The following is a 22650-nucleotide window of genomic DNA, read 5'->3' as shown; positions in this document are numbered from 1 at the left end:
TGTGTAAAATGCTACTGAAAATGAAATAATCTGTTCTGTGGTCACTGTAGGTAGAAGTGGTGGTTACAGTGTGGGGCTTAAATTTAAATTTAATTCCCTTGACCACAAATATTTCCTGCAAGTATTGAAATAGACTGCTTGAGTGTAGAATCCTTTCTGTTGGAGCTCTTTAAGAATGGGTCAGGCAGGTATCTGTAAGGAATTCAGTGTATGTCACCTGTATTTCAGTGACCAAAGGATAGTCTAGATGTCCTATCATTCATTTTTCCTCTTGAGGGTGGATGGGGAGGGAAGCTGGTGTGAACCCAACTGTATGCATATCCAAAAGAACCTGGAGGATATTACTAAAGGTTGTTTTTTTACAGATAGTTCCAAGTACCAAAAGGGATCATTAGAATTTAAAAAGACATATCGCAGTCTTCAAAGACTGTGAGAATTTAGTGTGATGTTTGCAAAAAAAGCAGGTCTGAAAAGGAGAAGCATCTAGCTCTGGGAAAGACATTTTAGTCTGTGGTCCTTAGTTGACCTTAGCACTGCAAGATGTTTATAGCTAACTGAATGACTGCTTTGTAAATCCAGTAACTGTTGGTGAGTAGAGCTGGGAACCTAATGAACAGAGGGAACTTGTTTTGAAATCAAGTTACAGTGCATTGTGGAAAGAGTAATGTAAGTTTGTGCACTGAGTATCTGCTTGCCTCATGCAGATATTAAAATTAAAATTAAAGATGTGTTCTGGTAAGATTAGAAATAACTGCTACTTTAATGATTTTTGTAACTAGTTACATCTTTCAAGAATCACTGCATCAAAATGATGCAGTTGTCCACAACCTATTTATGTTAATGGTTGTCATTTTTGAGGGGGTAGGAGATTAAAAAAGATGAATTTCTTTTGCTATGGAGTTTTGTGAGCACATTGGAATTTTTATATTTATTTTAAAATGAGTTTTATAATTTCAGATGATGAACAAAGCAAACTGGAAAGCTCATCAAGTAGTTTTGATAACTACTATCCTGAAATTGCCAAGGTAATATATATTGTAAATGTCAACTTGGAATATAAAGTATTAAACCTAAGTTAGCCACATGAACTTTCAGTAAAGGTAAGGCATTGGCTTGTAGCTTGTGGTGCTTGGAAAGCTTAGAAGCTCTTTTATGAGGTGTGATTATTGAGCTTCATTATATTCTGCTTTTGGAAGGAAATGCGATATTATCTTGAAGTTTCCTATATAAATCTTAATATGCTGTTTAAATTCAGCATGTCTTATTTTATTAATTCATTATATTTTGTGTTGATTTGTTGCATTCAGGTAAGTGCTAAAGTGTTTCTATAGAAATCTAGCTATACTAAAGTCAAGTTTTATTTTTAGACTTAAAAATCCAGGGCAGCTTAATAGCAGTGATGAAGTGAATGTATTTTAAGATGTTTGTGTTTATAATGAACTGGCAGGTCCATGGATGTTTCCTGTGTTGCCATGGTTCTTGCTTTTCCATTTTTTTCTTAGTGAAGTATGATATAAACAAGCATGAAATAAAATGGAACCAAATAGAAAATAATAGTAACTCTTCCTCAGCCCATTTGCAGGCTTTCAGTTAAATCCGTGAATTCTGTGTTGCAGTTGGTTTTGTGAATTTTGTAAAGGAGAAATTTTTGTTAACTCACCGAAGAACTTAAACTGGTGACCTTTTTTATTGAAGCTGCAGGATCCAAACTCCTTCCTGTGACTTCCTTACTCTTTCTTCTGTGTGGTACAGCCTGGAGAATTGAAACTTTTTTGCTTGACCATTCTCTGGAATGCTCTCCCTTTTTTTCCTGAGGATCTGTCTGACCTAGTAACTCCTCCTGAAAGTAATGCAGCTTATGAACTGAGAATAAGCAAACCAAATTCTATTTACTACAGTGGCTAACATATCAAAGGATCCAGTCAGAATACATTAACAAGCTTTTAGCACCCAAATTGGTTGGCTGACTTAATTCTTTCTGTTACTGCTTTGTAATCAATTTAGCACATGTACACAAAAAGCTGTTATGTGATAATCTAGCTCCAGCTACAGCTGTAATTGGAAGTTAATTTGGATTGTGGTGCATATAATCAAAGATTCCTAGGAAGGGCTGTAAGCATCAAATAGCATATTTGCATGAGGCCATGAAAATTTGTTGCAGAAATAAATCCAAATTAGATGCTCTTATTCTGTGGAAGATTTTTCTTTCTTCCCAGTCAGTTATTATAATGCTTATGGTCCATATTCCTTACAGAGGGGACTTTACTTCAGGGCTGCATATAGTTTTTGTACTCCAGTTGCCACTTCCTGTTTCCATAATTTTTGGATCAGAAGCATGCAGCTCTTAAAGCTCGTTCTTTGTTAGAATATTATTTTTGCTCAGCTCTTTAAGCACGGGCATGTTTTATTATTATTATTTATTCCATTGTTATGACCCATTTACATTTCTGTTTCCTTCATTTTTTTTTTAATTTCCCCTTCCAATTCACCTTTCCTAAACACTGCCTTTCAAAATAATTTTTTCCTCTAATGTATTTTCATAGCCCTTTTTTTCCTGAGGAAAATTACAGGGAAAACTGCCCATTTTCATTACTCTTTGTGTCTTAACTTGATTGTTATATATAAATGGTGTTGTTTGGAGGATTTTTTGTCCTTTATTCTATCTTGCCTTGTCTTTTCAGCTGTTGTTTGGATTTGGTTCTTTTTTCCCCAGTGGAAGCCTTGCAAGGCATTGGGCTTTCTTTTAGAAGAGTTATAGCTGCTCTATTATTTTTGTTAGTTCTAGGAGGAAAATTTCACAATAGCTGACCTCATATCCTTATGAGGAGAGAGAAATTCCTTCAGGGGTGATTGTAGAGCACCTGACAGTAGGGGAAAAAACAGATTTCCGAGGAAGGGTTTAACCCTTGTGAGTACATACATCTCCAAGCCTTCATTTTTCTATCAGTAGCTGTTAGTTCATAACATAAACTAAATAAGATGGTACTTTGCACTTCAGTGCTTAGATGCACACACATCTGTCTCAATCTGTCTTTCCTACCTATTTCATGTTCCATTTATCTGTAATTTAACTACCAGCAGTGAATAAAGGGGTTTTGTAGTAGACTTTTTTTTGTGGTTGGTTGGGGTTGTTTGTTTTTGTTGCATTTATTAATCTTAAAATAAATTAGACCTCTGAAGTAGCTGTGACTGTCATGATCAGTGTGCTCAAGCACCTCCTTAACCATTATTGGTCCCAGAATACCTTGAGGTGGGAAAATATTGTCTCAGTTTTACAGATGAGGCAATAAAATCACAGAGCCACTGATGTGCTGTAGACAGAGTTCATGGTAACAGGTAACAGGTTCATGCATTTTCAGTTCTTGAGTTCTGACAACTGCCCCTGTTCTGTCAGTCAGAAATGCATATAATCATCTGGTCTTCGTGCACAAAACACTAAAGAATCTAAAACTATTCAAGATGCTTTAGCTGAAGCAGTTTCTGTCTGGCTTCTATCGCTGGGCAATCTTTCTCCTCTGTTCTTGCCACTAAATTTTGCCTTTGCAGAACATGCACACAACTTTCTTGTCATCCTTAAACTGTTTTACATTTCCTCTATTTTCCAATTATACCAGTTGTTCAACAAGCTAATTCTGCCAGTACTGTGCTGGTATTGAGTATCTGGGTCGTCTCTTTCACAGCAACTCTCCTCTTTTCTTCTTTTTGTGTAAAGTTAGCAAAGTAAAGTAAATGAAAACCATTGGAGCATTTATATTCAAAATAGCACCTCAGAATTTTCTCTTCTGTAATACATCCTCTAAGCCAAATTCTATTTTTTAATTCCTGTTATCAACCTCAAAGTATGGTTATGAGCTCTTAGAGATTGTTCTTTTGTTTTGTTTTGTTTCTTCTTTCTCTTGAGACATAGTAGAAGTTGCTTCAGTCTCCAGCAAAGCAGATGTAGACAGTAGATCACTTCCGGCTGATGGCCAGTGATGAGAATTTTGGGTTGTAATTTCTTTTAACCCATACAGGCTGATCCAAAAAGAAACACCTGCCTGTAATGTAATATTTTGTATCCTTGTTTAGCCAGCTGCTACTTTAAGAATGGCATTTCTCCTGTGTGGGTAATTTTGGTACATGCATCTGTTCATTTGTCATGTCCTGTGACTTTAAAAATCATAGAATGCTCTTTAAATGACACCTTTTTCAAACAAAGATAACCTATGTATACCATCAGTCTTCACATTCTATTTTGTTCCATTTCACTTTTGATTTACTGTTAAAGGATAGGTATCTACAAATCCCAGTGTACAGTGAACTCTGCAAAATAACTTTTAAATGTGAAGGGTTCATATTTTGGAACTTTTTGGGTTTTCTCCAGCTGCCCACAGGAAAACCACTTCTTTGGCTGTAGAGCTCAAGAAAAGTTATAAAAAAAAATAACCAACAAAAAGAAAAAAGAAAGCAAGCTATGATGGTGTTTCTTAATTTAGGTGATCTGTTGTTTCCTCAGCAATCTTATGGTCTCAGGATAGCTCTGAGCTTTAACCTGCAGTCATACTATGTGTCTGTGTGTTTTTATTTAAATAAAATAGGATTATGGAAGTTATTGTTTGAGGAGGCAGATATATAAATGGAAGGTTCTATGTTGCTGATGTAAGGTTTTGTACTTCTAGGGCTGGAAAAAAGCATTAGGAGAAGAGGCTCTCACTTTGTGCTTAGTCATGTTTGATCAGTGTAAACTCAGGAGGTACAAAGCTCAGCAAGGTAGAAATGAATGCATGAATCAAAAATGTGTGGAGCTTTGAACATCACAGAAAAAAGCATGAAATTAAAGCTCACTTTAATAGTATGATATCAAGACCTTTTTTCTTATTTTGAACAGAGTACCAGAGAAGCAGAAATCAAGCTGAAAACTGAAAGCAGAGTTAAACTTTTTGCCTTGGATCCAGATGCACAGGTTAGACTTCTTACAAGGAAGCAGGGGTATTTTATGTTGATCCTTTTGAGATGAAAGCAAACTTACCTTAATATTTATTTTCTTTTTTTATAGAAACTTGACTTTTCTAGTATTGAACCAGAAGTTAAGCCATTTGAAGAGAAATTTGGAAAAAAAATTCTTGTAAGGTGTAATGATTTATCTTTTAATTTGCAAAGCTGTGTTGCAGAAAATGAAGAAGGACCAACAACAAATGTAAATAATTAATCTAATTACTTTCTGTTGATTTGGAAATAAATGTCCTAATGTTTGGTGGGCACTATCCTTAATGACAGGGATTCCTTGATGTGATTGGAAAATCTATATTATGGGGATTTTTGCTCTTTTAAATCAAAATGAAGGCCTAAATTCTACATAAAGTAACTTTGCTGCTAATATTTTTGTTGGGTGGTGGAGAGAGAAATTTTTTGTCTTTTACATGTTGTCAGTAATACCTAGGGTGATGGCCATATGTGTTCATGAAAATATTACTTATCTTTTTTACATACACATTTTTACAGTGATGCCAGCAGTGACACTTGATTTTTTTTTTAATGTCTAGGTAGAGCCTTTCTTTGTCACACTGTCACTATTTGATATTAAAAACAACAGGAAGATTTCAGCAGATTTCCACGTTGATTTGAACCATGCCTCAGTAAGGCACATGCTGTCCAGTGCATCTCAACAAATGATGAATGGCAGTGGTGACAGCTTACACAGAATTCAGGACATTCATGAAACTGTCTTGCAATATCCAAAGCAGGTAAGAGCTAGGAACCTGAAGAACTAGTAGGATTTTGGATGCAAGCTTCATGCATGATTTCATTTGCTTTCTATTATGTGATGTAAAATGTGCATTTTCCTTCTTTATTTATCTCTTGTTTTATCTCTAGGGAATATTCTCAGTCACGTGTCCTCATACAGACATTTTCCTTGTGGCTAGAATAGAAAAGGTGTTACAGGGGAGTATTACACATTGTGCTGAGCCATATATGAAAAGTTCAGATTCATCAAAGGTATGTTGTTTTCTTCCTGGCATGAAAAAAATGCTGAAGCAAACCAGATTGATTGATTTCAAATTAATAACTATAAATCAAAATCTTAATTGTTTTATAGTAAATTCATGTAACTGGATAATTTGATTTAGTAAGTTGTAGTTATTTCTAGTAACTATTATTACATTCTAGATAAAAGAACATTTTAATGGAAATATTTCTTTCACTTTTTATGATTGTGACAATGTAATTTTTAGAATGCCTTAAAGTAAACTGTTTTGACAAAAGAATATTGGACTTCAGTGTGAAAGTTGAGTTGAAAATTATTGAACAGTGAAATGTTAAATATAGATCATAACTGTGTCTCTTAGTTAATGCATCTTACTCAGTGTAACACAGTTGATGTTTCGTTGTCTTACTTTTTGGTGACAATAGTTTACTGTAACTTTATCTGCACTCCTGCTGGTTTTTCTTTCTCCAGAACCATTGAGATCTTTAAGCTTCTGGTTTTATGTATAAAATTCTTTGCAGATTTGATAGAACCCCAAATCATGTCTGGAAATTATCTACTGGAACATCTTAAGTTTCCAGGAATCTAGGATGGCGTAACATAGCTACAAAAAGTTTTGTTAGGTTCTACTTCTTGTTTGTCAGTGAAGGAGCAGAGGTTCAGTGTTTTTGATTTACAGTTATGCTTAAATAGCCAGACCAGCAAACGAGAGGAAAGTGTTTTTGTAAGCAGTGTCAGCTACTGTTGACATTCTGCCTGTTTTCAGCTAAGAAGAAACAGTTAACTTTCAGTTTCTGCAGGGCAACAGTGTTCTTTCCTACAAATTTGATGCTGGCTGAGCTGCATGTAAAAAACCATGTATTTTTCACTTGGTCTTAATATAGATCAGCCTACTGATTTGTTTTTCCAGGAATGTGTGAGGTTTTTTTTTTCCCTCCAGCTATTGTTGGAAAACAGCAGGTTTGTATTTTAGGAGTCTGGTTTTGATGTTGACTGTTTCTGAGTTAAAATAAAACCTGAGCTGAGTGTAGGTGATTTTGGTGTCCTTGGGCCTGAGCCATGTGGGGAGGTTAAAAAAGCCCAGGTGTTCCCACATTTGATGCTGAGTTCTGGACTTGTAGTTGCCCTGTACGATGGGAGTGGACAATGAGAATGCTCATGGTTTTATTAACTTATGCTTTCTAGCATTCAATCACTTATAATTTTATACAAATGGATGCTTAGTCTGAATTTCTCTTCTGTTCTTGTTCTCAGGGACTACACTGCATTAATCTGAAACAAATTAGAGCAGTACCAGCTATATAGGCCTCTATGTGGGTCAGTGCAGGGAGCGAGTTCCAGTTCCCTGCAAAATTACTAGTCTGGACAAGAAAAAGGGAAAATGCAAGCAGCAAATTCTACAGCCAAAAAGAAAAAAAAATCACATTTTCTCCCCTTTAATGTTGAATACAGTGATTTAATGATCATTGCTTACTAAGGTTTTATGCTTCCGAGTGCTATTTCCCCCTTTTTTACAGGAAAGGGTAATGGAGAGTTCTCTCAAACACACTAATAGAATCAACTCTTTATAATATCAACAGCACAGATCAGGGATAATATTCAGGAATTTTTAGTCTGTACTTGGTTTTGCTCTGTATGAACACATGGGAAAAACTGATTTCTGGAAGAGAGAAGCCCAAGTGGTTCAGCTCAGTGTTGAACATCTCAAACCAGTGGGTTTCTAGCTTCTGACTGTTGTAGTTGTTGGTTCTGTATAATGGAGTTTTTTGTTCATTTAATAGTTAACAAAATCAAGAATTTAAACTTTTAATGAGAACAATGTTGCGGTGTCCATACACAGGGTTGTCCATGAGATCTTCATACAACTTTTCCCCGTAGTCTGTGTGTATTTGTAGTACAAGTCTTGCAGAGTATTGTAGTACTTGTTCTGCAGGAATGTGTTCTGGTACATAGAGTGAATGGTGGATATAGGTGGGGGAGCAAGTGAGAGGGGAAATGTTGGGGTTTTTTTTGAAGTTGGAGTTTTATTTTTAAAAACATTTTAATTTTGCTCTAGCTTTTAGTCTGTATTCTGCGTATAATAATGTTTCTCATGCTTAATTAATTATTTCTTATCAGAAATGTGGATGGGTCTGTTTTCACCCATGAAGTGCTGAAATCAGCAGGCTGTGCTTAACCTGAAATGAATAGTTAAGAGGCATTATCAATTGTCTTTCCCTTCACATACTTAGGATTAATCTATAGTCTTCTAAAGAAGATTTTCTAATTCATATCAGTGTCAATTTGTGGGTTTTTTTCTTGAGTACTAATGGTTCAGAAAAATGTAGCTTTTCAAATATGGCTATTTCTTATGTCCCTTGTAGGTTGCACAGAAAGTTTTGAAGAATGCTAAGCAGGCATGCCAGAGATTAGGTCAATATAGAATGCCTTTTGCCTGGGCAGCTAGGTGAGGACAAATCTTGTCAATCTGTATTTTTTTCCTAACTTTTCTCTAAGATGGTTTTTTGCATCTCCCTTCTTGTAAAACTTAATGTGCTATTTAAATGATTTCTTCTTTTGTTTTCAATTAACCCAAGATTTCCAACAACGTCTGTAGTAGGAAAAGAGTTACAAACATACGTTATTATTCAAACTGTAGATACTGACAGCTGTTTTCAGTTGTTAATATTTTTAATATTATTAAGGATGAAATGACTCACACTTATTTGTTAGACTGAGCTATTTATATATTAAACTCACCTACAGTGAGTAAAATATTAAATGCTTATTGAATATTAATGAAGGATGGTGCAGGATATTCTGATTGTAATAAAAAAAATTCTTGAAATGAATTTCAACACTTTCATAAACTCAGCTAAAAGCAGGATTTTTACTTTCAGGACATTATTTAAAGATGCCTCAGGAACCCTGGACAAAAATGCAAGATTTTCTGCTCTCTTCAGACAAGACAGTAATAAACTCTCAAATGAAGACATGTTGAAATTGTTAGCAGATTTCAGGAAGTAAGTCTGATTTTCCCACTTGAAAAAAGAGAAACAAACCAGCCTAAGACCCCTCACTCCTAACCCACACAATATTTTGTTATGGTCTTGAACTGGAGCGTCTAATATTTTGATGTATGTATTTATACATGTCTTTCACATCAAATATAGAATCTGTATAAATATAATTAAAGCCTTCAAACAAGCTACAGATCTGTCTTTTAGATGGTTTGGGGGCTGTAATCAGGACTGAAGTATAATCCCACATGTAACATGCTGTCATACCCTGAAGTATCTCTGTGCTAGGAGTTATGTTTGCACAATACGCTCATCTGTTTCTCAAAGGAAAACAAGTATGAGCAGAAATCATCTGTTCCCTGACCTTGGACAGGGGATGCTGGCTCTCAGGGAAAGGGATTCAAGCAAGTCTTCAGTCCACCTTCCTTGGGAATCTGTGTGTCTCAGGATACCTAAAAAACAGAACATTGGTTATTTTATTTTTTTTTACAAGCATTCTTAAAGATTTCATCAGTTTGTGTGCAAGGCTTATGAGTATTAGCTTGAACAATCACTAAGCACAAAATGTACTACAGTTTATTTCTACTTGCTTAGCAAATCTGATAAGGACATGAGGTTTGCAATAGATATTTTAGCTCATTTCTAGCAAGTGGCTAAAAGTTTTGTTGAACATGTTGCAGTGGAGTATACTGGTACTCTGTTGGAGCTGTAGTTGTTGAGAATTTTAGATTTTTTGTGTTGTTAAGTACTGATTTTTAAGAGAATATTATATTTAACTTGAGATGGTAGAGAAAGTTTTTTTAAATTAAGTAGTAGAACTGAGATTATAAGTATGTAGTTTAATTAAAAGTGTGTGATATCACAACAGACAATAATAGAATTCCTTGCCATAAACACTATTACTGGAATTGAAACAGACAGTAAATTAGCCTGCCACACTACTCTGTGAGTTAAGGGAGTGCTTTTGGTTATTTCAACATCCTGTTTGTGAAACCATGTACAGTATTTCACAGGAAATACAGGAGGAAAGGAGTTCTAATGTCTAAGGCATATGTATTGGAATTAGAATCCCACCTCCAACAAGAAGTTTGCTTCACAGCATGGGATTGCTTTTTGGGAAAACTTTGCTTCCACCTGCTGTGCAATAATTTTTAAAAAATCATGCTGCTGATTGTCTTTAATAAAGGGTTCTGCATGGTTTTGGCATGGAAAATACTTGTACTTCATGTTTCTGAAGTAGCTACACCATAACATCTATACTTGGGTTTTGCAAGGTGAATTGTTAATCTGGAAAAAGGAGGAGATAAAAACTTGCTGATTTCTCTTCCCCCAGGTTTGTCTTACTGCCATAAACCCTTATCACTGGCCACTGAGATTTAAAACTTACTTACAGATTCCCTCTTGGCTGCAAATGATAGTTGCCATGAGTTACTACATCGCAAAACTTGATTTCGAAAAGGTGTTTCATTTCAATTTAAAGAAAGAAAAAGTCATGCTTTTCTGTAACCTTTGACACACTTATGTCTTTTTTTTTTCTTTTCCTGAGAGTTTAAAGGAAAAGAAAACTGTGTATCTAGGCAAAAAGCAAGACCAGATCAGTCATGCACCCTGAAACCACCTTTCCTCTCATATTCCAATTTCAGGATATTACTTTTGCCTCTGTTTCCTATTATCTTTTTTTTTTACTGGCATCTGATTTGCATTTAGCCTGACTTTGAGAGGTTGTTTTTTTTCCCCTTCCTACAGACCTGAAAAGATGGCCAAACTTCCTGTTATTTTAGGAAATCTGGATGTTACAATTGACAATGTGTCACCAGATTTTCCAAGTAAGTATTAACAAACACTGTTAAATGGACATTCAGGCTTTTTCCTCTTCAGTTCTTTATTTGTTTTTTTCCAATGTATTTTCAGATTACGTTAACTCATCATACATTCCCATGAAACAGTTTGAAAACAATACCAAGACACTCACAGCATTTGAAATAGAGGAGTTTGTTCCCTGTATACCAAAATGCACTCAACCTTTTACCATCTACAACAATCATCTTTATGTTTATCCAAAGCACTTAAAATATGACAGTCAAAAGTCTTTTGCAAAGGTGAGTAGAGGAAACCTGTACCACCTTCTTTTTCTCAGGTTTAGTTAAGATTGTTTACATATTTATTTCTGTGATGATCCCTATCATTAATTGCTTGGGTTTATGTTTTTTAACTACTGCTTTAGGCTAGAAATATTGCAGTGTGTGTTGAGTTCAAGGATTCTGATGAAGAGGATTCTTTGCCTTTGAAGGTCAGTCTTTTCATTTTTGTGGCTGATAGAAGTAAATAGTGAGCAGTTAGCTAACTAACAGTAGTACTTTAATTGAACTAGTTTGGGATGGTGGCTTGAGAGTAACTTCTGGATTGCTTGTTTCTGATAAAAGAGATTCTAAAGAGTCCTCAGAGCATTTCATGTCTTTAATATTTTTTTACTAAAATTCCAGGAATAAACTTGTTGCAAACAAAGGTAGCTTATACTTGCTCCCCAGTAAGTTAAAACATGAAGGGAGATCACAGTGTCAGCTCTACTGCACAGCAGGCAGACTTAACATCATATAAAGAAACCAAGTTAAACACAAGTTAAAATATTTCAAATCCTGGATGAGACATCCTAAGCTGAGAGTAAAAAAGGATCACAGGGTCTTTTTATTCTTTTTTTCCTTTTCTGTATTCTTAGTGTATCTATGGTAGGCCTGGTGGACCAGTATTTACTAGAAGTGCATTTGCTGCTGTTCTGCATCACCATCAAAATCCAGAGTTCTATGATGAGGTAAGCTGCCTTTCTGAGGAAACTTTACCAGGTCAGCTACTATGTAAGTTTCAAAATACAAGAAAATATTAGAGGATTGCTAAGTTCCCAGTTAAATCAATTTCTAGGGGCTTTTTGTAGTTTTGTGTGTTTGATTTGTGGTCTAGCTTCAAATAACATAAAACCTGAAATTGCTCTTTAAATGTAGAACCAGTAACACATGTCAGTGCTCTGGCTGAAAACTTCTACAGAGATTTCTTTGCCTTTCAGATTAAAATAGAGCTGCCCACTCAGTTACATGAAAAGCACCATTTGTTGTTCACATTCTACCATGTCAGCTGTGATAATTCAAGCAAAGGGAGTACAAAGAAGAAAGATGTTGTTGAAACACAAGGTCTGTACACTAATGCCTTACTTTCAGTCATTACTAGTGAATTTTTTTCAAGTATGCTAATCTGGTAACACATAATTTTTGTGATCTATATAAGGCTTTCTAATTACATAGGACTGACTGAAAGATTTAATAAAATATTTCTTCTAATTTAAATGTTTCAAATTTTGGTTTAGAGTGTCCATTGAATGTGCAGTGTTTTTCAAAATCAGTGACAGTTACTTTGTGCTTTCAATGTTTTGTAGTTGTTTGAGTTCAAATCATTTGGCCTTTAGAGTAACATTTTCTATTTTATGAATTACATGTGGGAATCATTTGGTAAGACTTTTGTTGTAAGGGTGTATGTAAAATTACTTGCCTTTCATATTCTGTAGTTGGGTATTCTTGGCTTCCTTTGATAAAAGATGGAAGAGTGGTCACCAATGAGCAACAAATCCCGGTGTCAGCAAATCTTCCCTCGGGCTACCTTAGTTATCAAGAAGTGGGTATTGGAAAGGTATGTTACAGAAAATGTCTCTAATCTTAAAAAAGAACCCAAACATAGTGGAGAGAAAGATTAGTTGTAATTCCCTAGTCTGCTGATAAGACTTAAGTAATTTTCCAATAGAATTTATTTTCTTTTGTAGTTGAAATGGAATGCTTAGCAAAAGTCAGATGTTCGACTTAGAGGATACAGAAAAACCCAAAGAGAAGTGGGAGACAAAAAAAATGTATCAGGACAGGTTGAGTCAAATTCTTGTAAAAGTCAGAAAGTTGTTACATACATGCTTCTGTTGTTATTTAGCTGATAAAATTAAGATATGATTATGTTTCATTTTCTACAGCAATAATTAACTAGAAGTTACAGTAATTTTTAAACATTTAAAATTATTTTGAGTTTATGAAGGTATGCAAATAATCTGAAGTCCTTTACTAAATTTTTTTTAGCATTTCATGCTGTCTCCTTTCAGTAAGTCCTTTATTCCTGAACAAGTCTTATTCTCACATCTTGATTTTTGTGATCTCTATACTTCACAAGTAAAATTTATGGTTGTGCAGAAAGCAGAAAGCTTGCATAATTGTAGTCATAAAAATCATACCAAGGAGGATACAAAATGAAAATGTGATAGGGAATTTGACAAAGTTTGAATGCAGAGACAAAATTGACTAATTTTGGAGGAAGAGACCTAAAATCAACAGCAAGATGTGCTGCTCTCCTCCTGTTCTACCAGCTGGTCTTTTTTAAACTCTGCTGTAAGCTTTCCAACCATTGTCTCCTTCACATCTTTCATCCTCTCACGTTGTAGGTGTATTCTTTATGCCTCTGCTGTTTGTCTCTGCTCATGCCCATGGGTAGAATGTTAGGACCAGTATGACTAGTGGTAAATTTAGCAATAAAATCTCTCCCTAACTGGATATCAGGGTCAGCATTCTCAGTTCTTTGGAAATGGGATGAGAAGGAAGGACTGGCAGTGTCCCTACCTGTCAGTGAAATGTGTTAAGTTTTAAACCTTGTGAGTACATATGGAAATCCTTGTGTTATTTTTCTGAGAAAACTAGTAAATATTTCTCTCTAGTCAGAAATTTCTTTGCAGAGTTTTAGGGGAAACACAAAATTTGTGACTTGCAGAGAATCAATTTTGTTTAGCCACCAAGGAAAATACTGTGGGACTTGTAAAATACATTTTAAGCTTCATAAATGCTTTTGGAAATATTGCCTGCATAATTTTGCTTTGTTTATGACTTTATTCATTGCACACTGCATTTCTTCAACCTGTTTTTTTTTCTTTTTGAAAGAAGTGTTGTTAATAGTACTGTTAATTGTTTTATTTTAATATACTACTACATTATTTTACTTTTCCCCCTCATGTGTTTGTGCAGCATTCTGGTCCTGAAATTAAATGGGTAGATGGAGGCAAACAATTGCTAAAAATATCCACTCATCTGGTGTCAACTGTGTATACACAGGTGAGTTATAAAACAAATTTAATTATACAATTTTTAAGAATTACGTATGTTTATAGTATGTATATACAATATATGGGAAGATTCTTGAACTCTGTGTGCTCATCTCTTCTTTGTCTCTTGGGCTTTTCTCATGGTCTCTTTCTTTTACATCAGATGTGAAAAACAGATCTTATATGGCAATTATTCAAAACATGAGCCTTTGGTCTCTTGTCATCCATTCCAGTCTGAATTTTCCAATTAGAGGTCATAGTTGTCTAAAAGCTGTTTCCTGGCATGTCTGCAGAGCAATGAGTCCTGTTAGACCTTTTCATAGAAAACATATTATGATTGGTTGGGATAATTAAGTATGCTATTTTCTGTCAGTAGGAAGCAAATATAGGTGGCATTTTGTATAATACGTATTCAAAAAACACTTGAAATTTAATTTAAAAAAAATAAGACTTAATAAATCTTCAGAATAGTGGACTTCAGCTATTATTTTTGAAAATTGAATCTATGGACAAAGGTACGTATTTACATATAAATATTTTAAATGGATTATAGATTGTAATGTTAGATATTTTTTAATTTGTTGGTTTTTGTCTTTGACAGGACCAGCACTTGCATAATTTTTTTCAGTACTGTCAGAAAACAGAGTCCGGAGCTCGTGCACTAGGAACAGATCTTGTGAAATATCTTAAGGTAAAAAATGGCAGTGAATAACAGATTATGTAATTCATTTATGTTTTTGCAAAGCCTTGGAGCTTCAGACATTTTATAGGTCTCATTTTTCAGTGTGAGGATTAGTTCTGTGACTATGACTTGTGTTAATGAAATATGCTGTGGAAAAAGCCCACGAAAATACTTTCTGCCTTAAATAAATTTACAATTGCAATGTAAGAGGAAACCACAAAGTAATAATGAGACAGCATTGGTCAGCTTTATGAGTGGTAATTTCAAAACACTAATGACTTAGTTTGTCAAAATAATCAAATTGAACTGTGTATGGAAATTGTAAGGAATCACAACTCTTGATTTTTCTGAAATATTGCTTAGAAGGTCATCATTATCATGTCTTTTGGGATTAGATCAATAGAGTCAATGGTTTCCACTTCATTTTTTTGTGACACAGATCACATAGGATGAAAGACCATTTTGTCTCCTGAATAGTGTGGATGTGCAGGCAAACAGTCGGAGACAAGACAGCTTCCTAACACCCAACACTAAATGGAAATGTTTGACATTTGTTACCTGTGTGCACCTTCAGCAAATACATTCTTTTTGTCAAATTCTCTTTAATTCCAGGGAATTTTGTGGCATAATATTTTGTAGGATGAACTTCATACACTGCCTTTTCTGTTGGGGTGGTTATGTCCATAGGATCTTTTGCATGTGATGGAATGCAAAGGCATATCAGGAAGAAATTGTCATTAATAATTCACTGTCTCCAATTTCCATTAAGTAGTTAGGGGTTTTAGTTCATCCTCAATTTTAACATAGTAGTTAATTTATTGTTTAGCAGTAACTAGTGTAATTAGTATTGCACTTAGCTCAGGCAAGAAATCTGCATGTTTTTGTGGGGCTTCTGTTTGCTAAATGTCTGCATTGGTGGATTAAATACCAAAATGTACCAATATCAGTCTCAGTGTGCTGTTGAGCACATGGACAGACTTTTCACTGAATCATTACCTAGAGTGCATTTCAATGGAGAAGCACAAATAAGTACTTCTAAAATGCTGTTAATAACACCTAGTTTGTATCCCTAATTTGCTTTCCTTTAGAAAACATTTACTAATTATTTATATTGGAAAATATCCTCAACTGCTTTCTATGCCATATTTTTGGTAACAAGCACCAAATGGTGCAAGCAGCTTGTATTTTTGGAAAAAGACTTGCAATAAATTTTTTGGTTTTAGAATTTGTGATTTAAATGCTGTTGATTCACAGGAGTGACAGTATTGCCACTCTCTTTTAGAGCCTTCATGCTATGGAGGGCCATGTGATGATAGCTTTCCTGCCAACTATTCTAAACCAGTTGTTCAGAGTTCTCACCAGAGCAACTCAAGAGGAAGTTGCAGTCAACGTGACAAGGTAAAGAATTTTAAGTGGTTCATAAAATCTACATGATGTCTGGGTTATCACATAAATCTGTAACTGAGTAGCATTTTTGCTGTTGCAATCACAGATTTCTTTATAGGTTTACTTGTTTTGTGACTTCTGTTTAGGGTTATTATCCATATTGTTGCTCAGTGTCATGAAGAAGGTTTGGATAGCTACCTGAGATCTTATGTGAAGGTAGGTAAAAGTAAATTGAATATTTCCTTTTTTCATTTCCCTAAGAAAGAATATATTTAAATTCAGTTGCATCTATTTAATTTCAATTCTTTTGTATTATGCCATAATTTTGTATTTAATTCTGGCTTTCCTCCCCAAGTATGCGTATAAAGCAGAACCCTATGTTGCTTCTGAATATAAGACAGTACATGAAGAGCTGACAAAGTCAATGACAACAATTTTAAAGCCATCTGCTGACTTTCTTACAAGCAACAAACTGCTTAAGGTATGTGTTGAACTGTACTTTTTACTGTATATTCTTACCTAGTCATAACTGAAGAACAGGAACTAAATGTACTGAAATAGTTGTTGAACACATGTGGCAATCTTACTGAATTTTTCTTTCCTCTGCAGTATTCATGGTTTTTCTTTGAAGTTCTGATAAAGTCAATGGCTCAACATTTGATAGAAAACTCTAAAGTGAAGGTATGTCAAATTTTGCAAAGAAATATTCTAAGGAATATTCTGCATGGTTTCTTCTTTCTCCAATCACATGTTTCTTATTGCATATTAGGAAGAAAGGGAGAGAAAGAGGCAGCAGGAGAAATCAGTTTAAATATTAGATAGAAAAAACTACAGGGCTGGATTCAACATTCATATAAATGAATAGAAACCCTTAGAATCCATAGAGTAGAGCAGTCTTTGTAAATCACCAGCCTTTCTATTAGGAATTTGTAATTCTTGTGGTACAAAGAAGTTGGGAGCAGTAGATAACCCTTTGATGTAAGCAGTATCCAAAAAGTGTGGGCTTTTTCCTGAGCAGTACTGTAGCTCGGATATTAAATGACCTTGAGAACAGCGAGTCATGAAATTTACAGTCTTCTGGTTGTAGTAAGAAGCGTCAATATTTAATTTTGTGTTATTTCCTATGCTGGAAGGAGAATGCTAAAACTTCAGAAATGCATTTTTCTACAAGCTTAGCCTGTGAGCAGTGTTTTTTGCATTGGTGACAACTTTTTAGTGTATTTCCTTCTGGATTGAAACAATTCTTGAAAGTTTCAAGTATACAACATAATTTCACCTGAGTAACATAATAGGTTGTTGTGATGTTGTTATCACTATTTTCACTGTGTATTTAGAATATAACTGGAAGTCTGAAGTACATGAGGGACAAAATAATTGTACAATGATCAGGAAAAAAGCTTTCTAGTTCTGCACTTAATACTCTGTGGTATCATGAGTAGAGTTTGAGTCCCAGTTCAAGGAGCCTCATTGTCACCTCCTCTGTAATGTGAAAGGGAGAGGAGAAGAACTTACTGCAGTTTGCAGGTATTCTCACCCCTGAACATTGCTTCTTGATTTACAAGTCCCTTAAATATAAATTATTTAGCTAGATTTTTTCTGCCTAACTAGATAAAGTAATAAATGCAACATACCCTCAGATGTTTCCTGCTTATGATATCTGATAAAAAGATGCATTTCTATGTGGAGCAAAATTATTTCTATAGCAAGGATTATGTTTAATTACTGTCCAACAAAGACAGAGCTACAAGGGTGTTGTAGGAACATTGGCATACCCACCAACATAATCTTTAGTTCTTATTTGTTACTTCTTGCATGAGTGAGTACTGTTTATATTTATAAAGGGATCTTTTTCAGCCTTAATATATATCTTATTTTTTTTTAAACTAAAGCTAGAGGTTTTGGACCACAATTCAAACACAAAGGAAGCAAATTATGTAATCATTGATTTATGCGGGGCCTTGACAATGACTCGTTCTGTTTAGGAATGTTGCATTCAATGTAGCTCATAGAACTATTTAAATAAAAGTACTTGGACATGGATGTTTTGCTTTCAGTTTTCAAAAATTAAAGAAATAATGACTGTACAATTGCAACAATTTTTGTCAATGTCATCAGCCTCATACCACATGCCATTTAGTCTCTTTACACAAAAGACAGAATCTGTAGTAAAGGTTGTAAGATGTAGAGAAATAAAAGAGACCCTGCGGTGCCAAAAGGCTGAAGAGCACTTACTGACCAATATTTGTCAGAGTGTACAAAGTCATTGATAAGGATAATATAGGTGGTGAGTGGAAAGTAAGAAATTATGAATGAAGAGGAAATCTTTTTGGCTAATTGGCAAACTACCAAAAAGTAAGAGAAAGGAGTTCTGATTGTGGAAGCTTAAAAACACAGAGAGTAAGGTTCTGATGCCTGAAGAGCTGAGATTTTGAAGTTGCTTAGGAGTAAGAGAAAGAAAGAAAGAAGCATGGATGACAATTTGCTCAATGGTGAAAGCAGTTATTACCAAGACAATTGCAGAACAGAAAAAAGGGGTTTTTTTCCAAGACAGGAAAGACTGATAATGTAATTAGTATATGTGAAGCAGCTGGTGTCTGCTTTGGAGAGGAAGATGGGTGAAATTAAAAGATTCCCTCTTATTCTTAAGCTTGTGATGTTTATTGCAGTATATAAAAATATTAATGCATTACACTTAGAAGCTTTTATATGTGTGGTTTATGTCATCAAAGACTGCCTTGCTTGAATTTCACTAATAGATGCTAGTGCATGTTATAATATTTTCTTGTAAACAAATGATCCCTCCCTCTAGAAAATGAGAAAATTTGAAAACTGTTTCCTCTCTCCCTGTCAGGTTATCTATATCTTATCTAAAGTAAATTTTCTGATAAATTCTAGTGTTGTAAACCATATTTAATATTGTATTTGAATTAATTTCCAGCTGTTGAGAAACCAGAGATTTTCTGCCTCCTTTCATCATGCAGTGGAAACAGTTGTTAATATGCTAATGCCACACATCACTCAGAAGTACAGAGACAATCCAGAGGCCTCAAAAAATGCAAACCACAGCCTGGCTGCCTTTATAAAAGTAGGTACACAAAGAGATTTGGACTCTGTGGTTATTCTTTCAATAATATTGCTTCTGTATGGATGTTATGAAATCTGAAAGCCAACTCATATAAAGCTGAACATGCATAAAGCCTTTTAAATACAGTTTTATGTCCATGTTAAAATGCTTTAAAGTATGATTTACATCTTCTCTAAGTGAGATGACATCCATTCAGAAATTTGGTAATTTAAGAAATGAATTTGTATTTTATTCAAAATGTATTTTGCTTTTTCTTTTTTTTCCTTTAAAAATATCATCTGGATTGCCTTCAAATCCTGCAAAAGTTTTCAGCAGTGCTTTGTTTGAATGGATGTTATTTCACTGTCTTTGATTTTTCAGCCAATAATACCTACAAGGGATAAAAAAGGATGAGAACTGAAATGGCAGATAAAACTTCAAGTGGCATGACATTTTCATTTCTGTCAAGATTCTTTTCAAACTGCTTTTTATATGTGATTTATGATCAGCACTCCTAAGGGAAAATTTGATATTCATATAAAATGTATATATGTATACATCTATTTAGTTTGCTTGTCTTATTGGTTTTTATATTCAAACTGAAATGTCAATAATGTGTTTCAAAAATAAACTTATTAAATACAGAAATATAATTACTGAATGCAGAGACAGTAGTAAATCAATTCTATTTTGGTTTTACTTGTTCTCCCCAGAGGTGTTTCACTTTTATGGACAGAGGCTTTGTTTTCAAGCAGATCAATAACTACATCAGCTGCTTTGCCCCAGGAGATCCAAAGGTACTCTGTTTTTTAAACAAGCTATTTTCAAGTGTTGTCTCTTCTTGATGCATGGGGATAAAGTCCTGCATTAAGTCTTTTCACTGTTACATTAGAAATCCCTGCTCTGTGCCTACAGCATTTTTTTTCCATCAAACCACTGTTTCCTATTTTGATTCTCATCTTCAGGTGCAATTTTGCCACACTAGAGTATGTGAATCACAGGAGTAGTGGGGGTGCCACACTAAGCAGAAATTTTAAGCGTGAGTGCAAGAAGTCTGAAGTTGGAAGAGTTGATAGAATATTGTAAGCTACACTTACTGGAGTGGGGAAAGCATGTGTCAGATGCCCAAAGAGATTCTGCTGTGTGTCCAAACTTTTCTTACATCAATACATAATAGGGTTGTAAATTTTGGACAACGGGAATAGTGAATAGGACCAGTTGTTAAGTATGAGTTATTCTGGATTTATTTTGTGCTGACATGTGGAACTTTGACAGGTCTATATCCAACATAGTGCAAGACTGAAATGAATCACCCTTTTGTGTTAGAAATTTGGTTTTAGTATGTTATTCAAATCACTTCATCAATTGTTTAATTTGTACTTTCTTTTTGCAGGCTCTTTTTGAATTCAAATTTGAATTTCTTCGTGTTGTCTGTAATCATGAGCACTATATACCATTGAATCTACCAATGCCATTTGGAAAAGGCAGAGTTCAGAGATACCAAGGTAAATTCTTCCAAAGTAGTGTATGGCATATTTCTTGTATGTCAGCTTTTTATTATTAGATGTGTGCACTGTGTAACTTCAGGTCTGTGAGATGATGGAAAGCTTGAAATTGTTAAATACAAGTCTAAAATTTCAATCCTTTCATTGAAATTTAAAGGAAGTGCTCAGGTAGCAGAGTAATCTTTCCAAAGAGAGACAGTAAACATTTTTTCATATATTTATTCAGGTTTAAAGGGACTTGAGTAGGTCTGTAGCCCAATTTTTTGCTTTGATCATGTCAGGCCTTCCTTTCTCTAGAAATGCTAGTCCTGCCACACCTGGTGTCATTGCAGGAAGTTTGTCCATCCCAGGTGCAGAATTTTGCATTATTCCTTATGGAATTTGATTGTCATTTCTGTAGAATCTAGATTCTTCTGAAATACAGCTCTGCCCTTTGAGCAAATGGACTGTACCCATCCACAAGCTTCATGAGGCTGTATTTCATCTCCCCTTTCAGGTTGTTGATGAAGTAGTATTAAATAGGATGGTCCTTGGGAAACTCCTCTTGCAGCTGTCTCCAAATAGGGTACAAACCATTAACCTCCACCTTTTGAGTGATCCACATAGTTATTTTTCACATTTGGGTGTCTCTTCACCTAGACTGAAATATCCCACCTTGGATACAATGACCATGTCAACATCTGCTATTCTCCCCTTACAACAGTTCAGTCTTAAAACATGATTTAAAATTTCAAAATTTATTTTGACCATTCCCAGTCACACTCTTCTTCTTCACTTGCTGAAAAATGACTTCACCATGGCTTAACAAAGGTGATAATGAGCAATCTTCCAATAATATCAGTTAACTCTCTCAGCATCTCATCTGATGGCATGGATTTGCATGGCTGGAGGTCTCTCAGGAGATCCCTGACCTGATCCTTATCCACTGGTCTGATTGTCTTTCTTGAAGGTAGTCTCTGGACTGTTAAGGCCTGGGACTCATGTCAGTGAAGGATAAAGTTACAAAGCTATAGAGCACTTCAGCCTTACCCAAGCCCACTGTTTCTAAATCACAATCCCCATTAAGCAAATATCCCATGTTTTCCTTATTCAGGGGTTTTATGCTAATGTAGTGGTAAAAGCTTTTCTTGTTTTTATTGATGTCCATTACCAGTTTCAGCTGTATCCTGGCACTCTCCCTGAATACTTCTGTATTCCTCTTTTGTAGCTCATTCTCTCTTCCACTTTGTAGTTCTTTTTTTTTTTTTTTTTTTTGTGTGTGTGTGTAGGAGCTCAGTCATGAAAGTTCTGTGCAGCCCAGCTGGGTTCCTGGTACATCCAGTCTTTTGCCAAAACAAGTCATATGTTTGCTATTCCTTCTGTGGCTGTAAAGACACAATAATTTCTTCCAGGCACTGAACTACAGCAGAAATCACTAAACAGAAGCAAAGAAGGTGCTTTTACAAGGAACAAGTAAACTTGCCTAACATATTTTTGTAGAATAGGCTATTTTTCCTGAAATATTTATTCAGTAGACTCTGCTAGTTAGTAAAGTTGAATATCACTAATTAACAGTTTTCTCAAGGCTGAGCAAGATAAAGCAAGATTTGAGACCACAAGCTGAAGAGCTGCTTAGAACTTCTTTCTGTCTTTGGCTTTTTCAGCCTTCGGGAGTGTCTTGGATAATAACTCTGCATAATTATTTTCATAGAAAAGAGAGACTATGAGCTGCTGGCTTAGGGAACCTTAAAAAATAGCAAAACCAGAGAAGACAATGTTTCTGATTGCACAATAAAGGAGAGTATAAAATGCTCCCTGGGAGCTAGGAGTTCAGCCAGGAAAGAAGAGCATTATAAGAAGTGTTTCTGGTTCTGTTTTGCTGTGTTGAGCAAAAGATATCTCAGGTGATGTGGCTGGCTCTTAAGTGTGTTACAGGAATGCCTGTAGAATGTTT

General features: G+C 34.9%; 1 protein-coding gene across 4 annotated transcripts in view; it reads left to right on the top strand.

Annotated features, from left to right (window-relative positions):
* Positions 1 to 22650, top strand: part of DOCK9 (dedicator of cytokinesis 9) — a 96168-nt gene that overhangs the window by 40321 nt on the left and 33197 nt on the right. For all 4 annotated transcript variants that reach the window (XM_031059536.1, XM_005424120.2, XM_031059535.1 and 1 more), the window contains exons 9-30: positions 958 to 1025; positions 4868 to 4942; positions 5036 to 5176; positions 5523 to 5723; positions 5854 to 5976; positions 8329 to 8411; positions 8845 to 8967; positions 10711 to 10790; positions 10876 to 11063; positions 11189 to 11254; positions 11681 to 11773; positions 12023 to 12146; positions 12518 to 12639; positions 14004 to 14090; positions 14682 to 14771; positions 16045 to 16160; positions 16295 to 16364; positions 16504 to 16629; positions 16758 to 16829; positions 19087 to 19233; positions 19926 to 20009; positions 20606 to 20717. In XM_031059536.1, coding sequence (XP_030915396.1) covers positions 958 to 1025; positions 4868 to 4942; positions 5036 to 5176; positions 5523 to 5723; positions 5854 to 5976; positions 8329 to 8411; positions 8845 to 8967; positions 10711 to 10790; positions 10876 to 11063; positions 11189 to 11254; positions 11681 to 11773; positions 12023 to 12146; positions 12518 to 12639; positions 14004 to 14090; positions 14682 to 14771; positions 16045 to 16160; positions 16295 to 16364; positions 16504 to 16629; positions 16758 to 16829; positions 19087 to 19233; positions 19926 to 20009; positions 20606 to 20717 — 2391 coding nt within the window. The remainder of the gene's footprint in view (positions 1 to 957; positions 1026 to 4867; positions 4943 to 5035; positions 5177 to 5522; positions 5724 to 5853; positions 5977 to 8328; positions 8412 to 8844; positions 8968 to 10710; positions 10791 to 10875; positions 11064 to 11188; positions 11255 to 11680; positions 11774 to 12022; positions 12147 to 12517; positions 12640 to 14003; positions 14091 to 14681; positions 14772 to 16044; positions 16161 to 16294; positions 16365 to 16503; positions 16630 to 16757; positions 16830 to 19086; positions 19234 to 19925; positions 20010 to 20605; positions 20718 to 22650) is intronic.

This window comes from Geospiza fortis, unplaced genomic scaffold (genome assembly GCF_000277835.1).
Source record: "Geospiza fortis unplaced genomic scaffold, GeoFor_1.0 scaffold84, whole genome shotgun sequence".
In the NCBI taxonomy this organism is placed as follows: domain Eukaryota; kingdom Metazoa; phylum Chordata; class Aves; order Passeriformes; family Thraupidae; genus Geospiza; species Geospiza fortis.
Note: the sequence above shows the minus strand (reverse complement) of the source record. Positions and strands in the feature narration are given on the sequence as shown.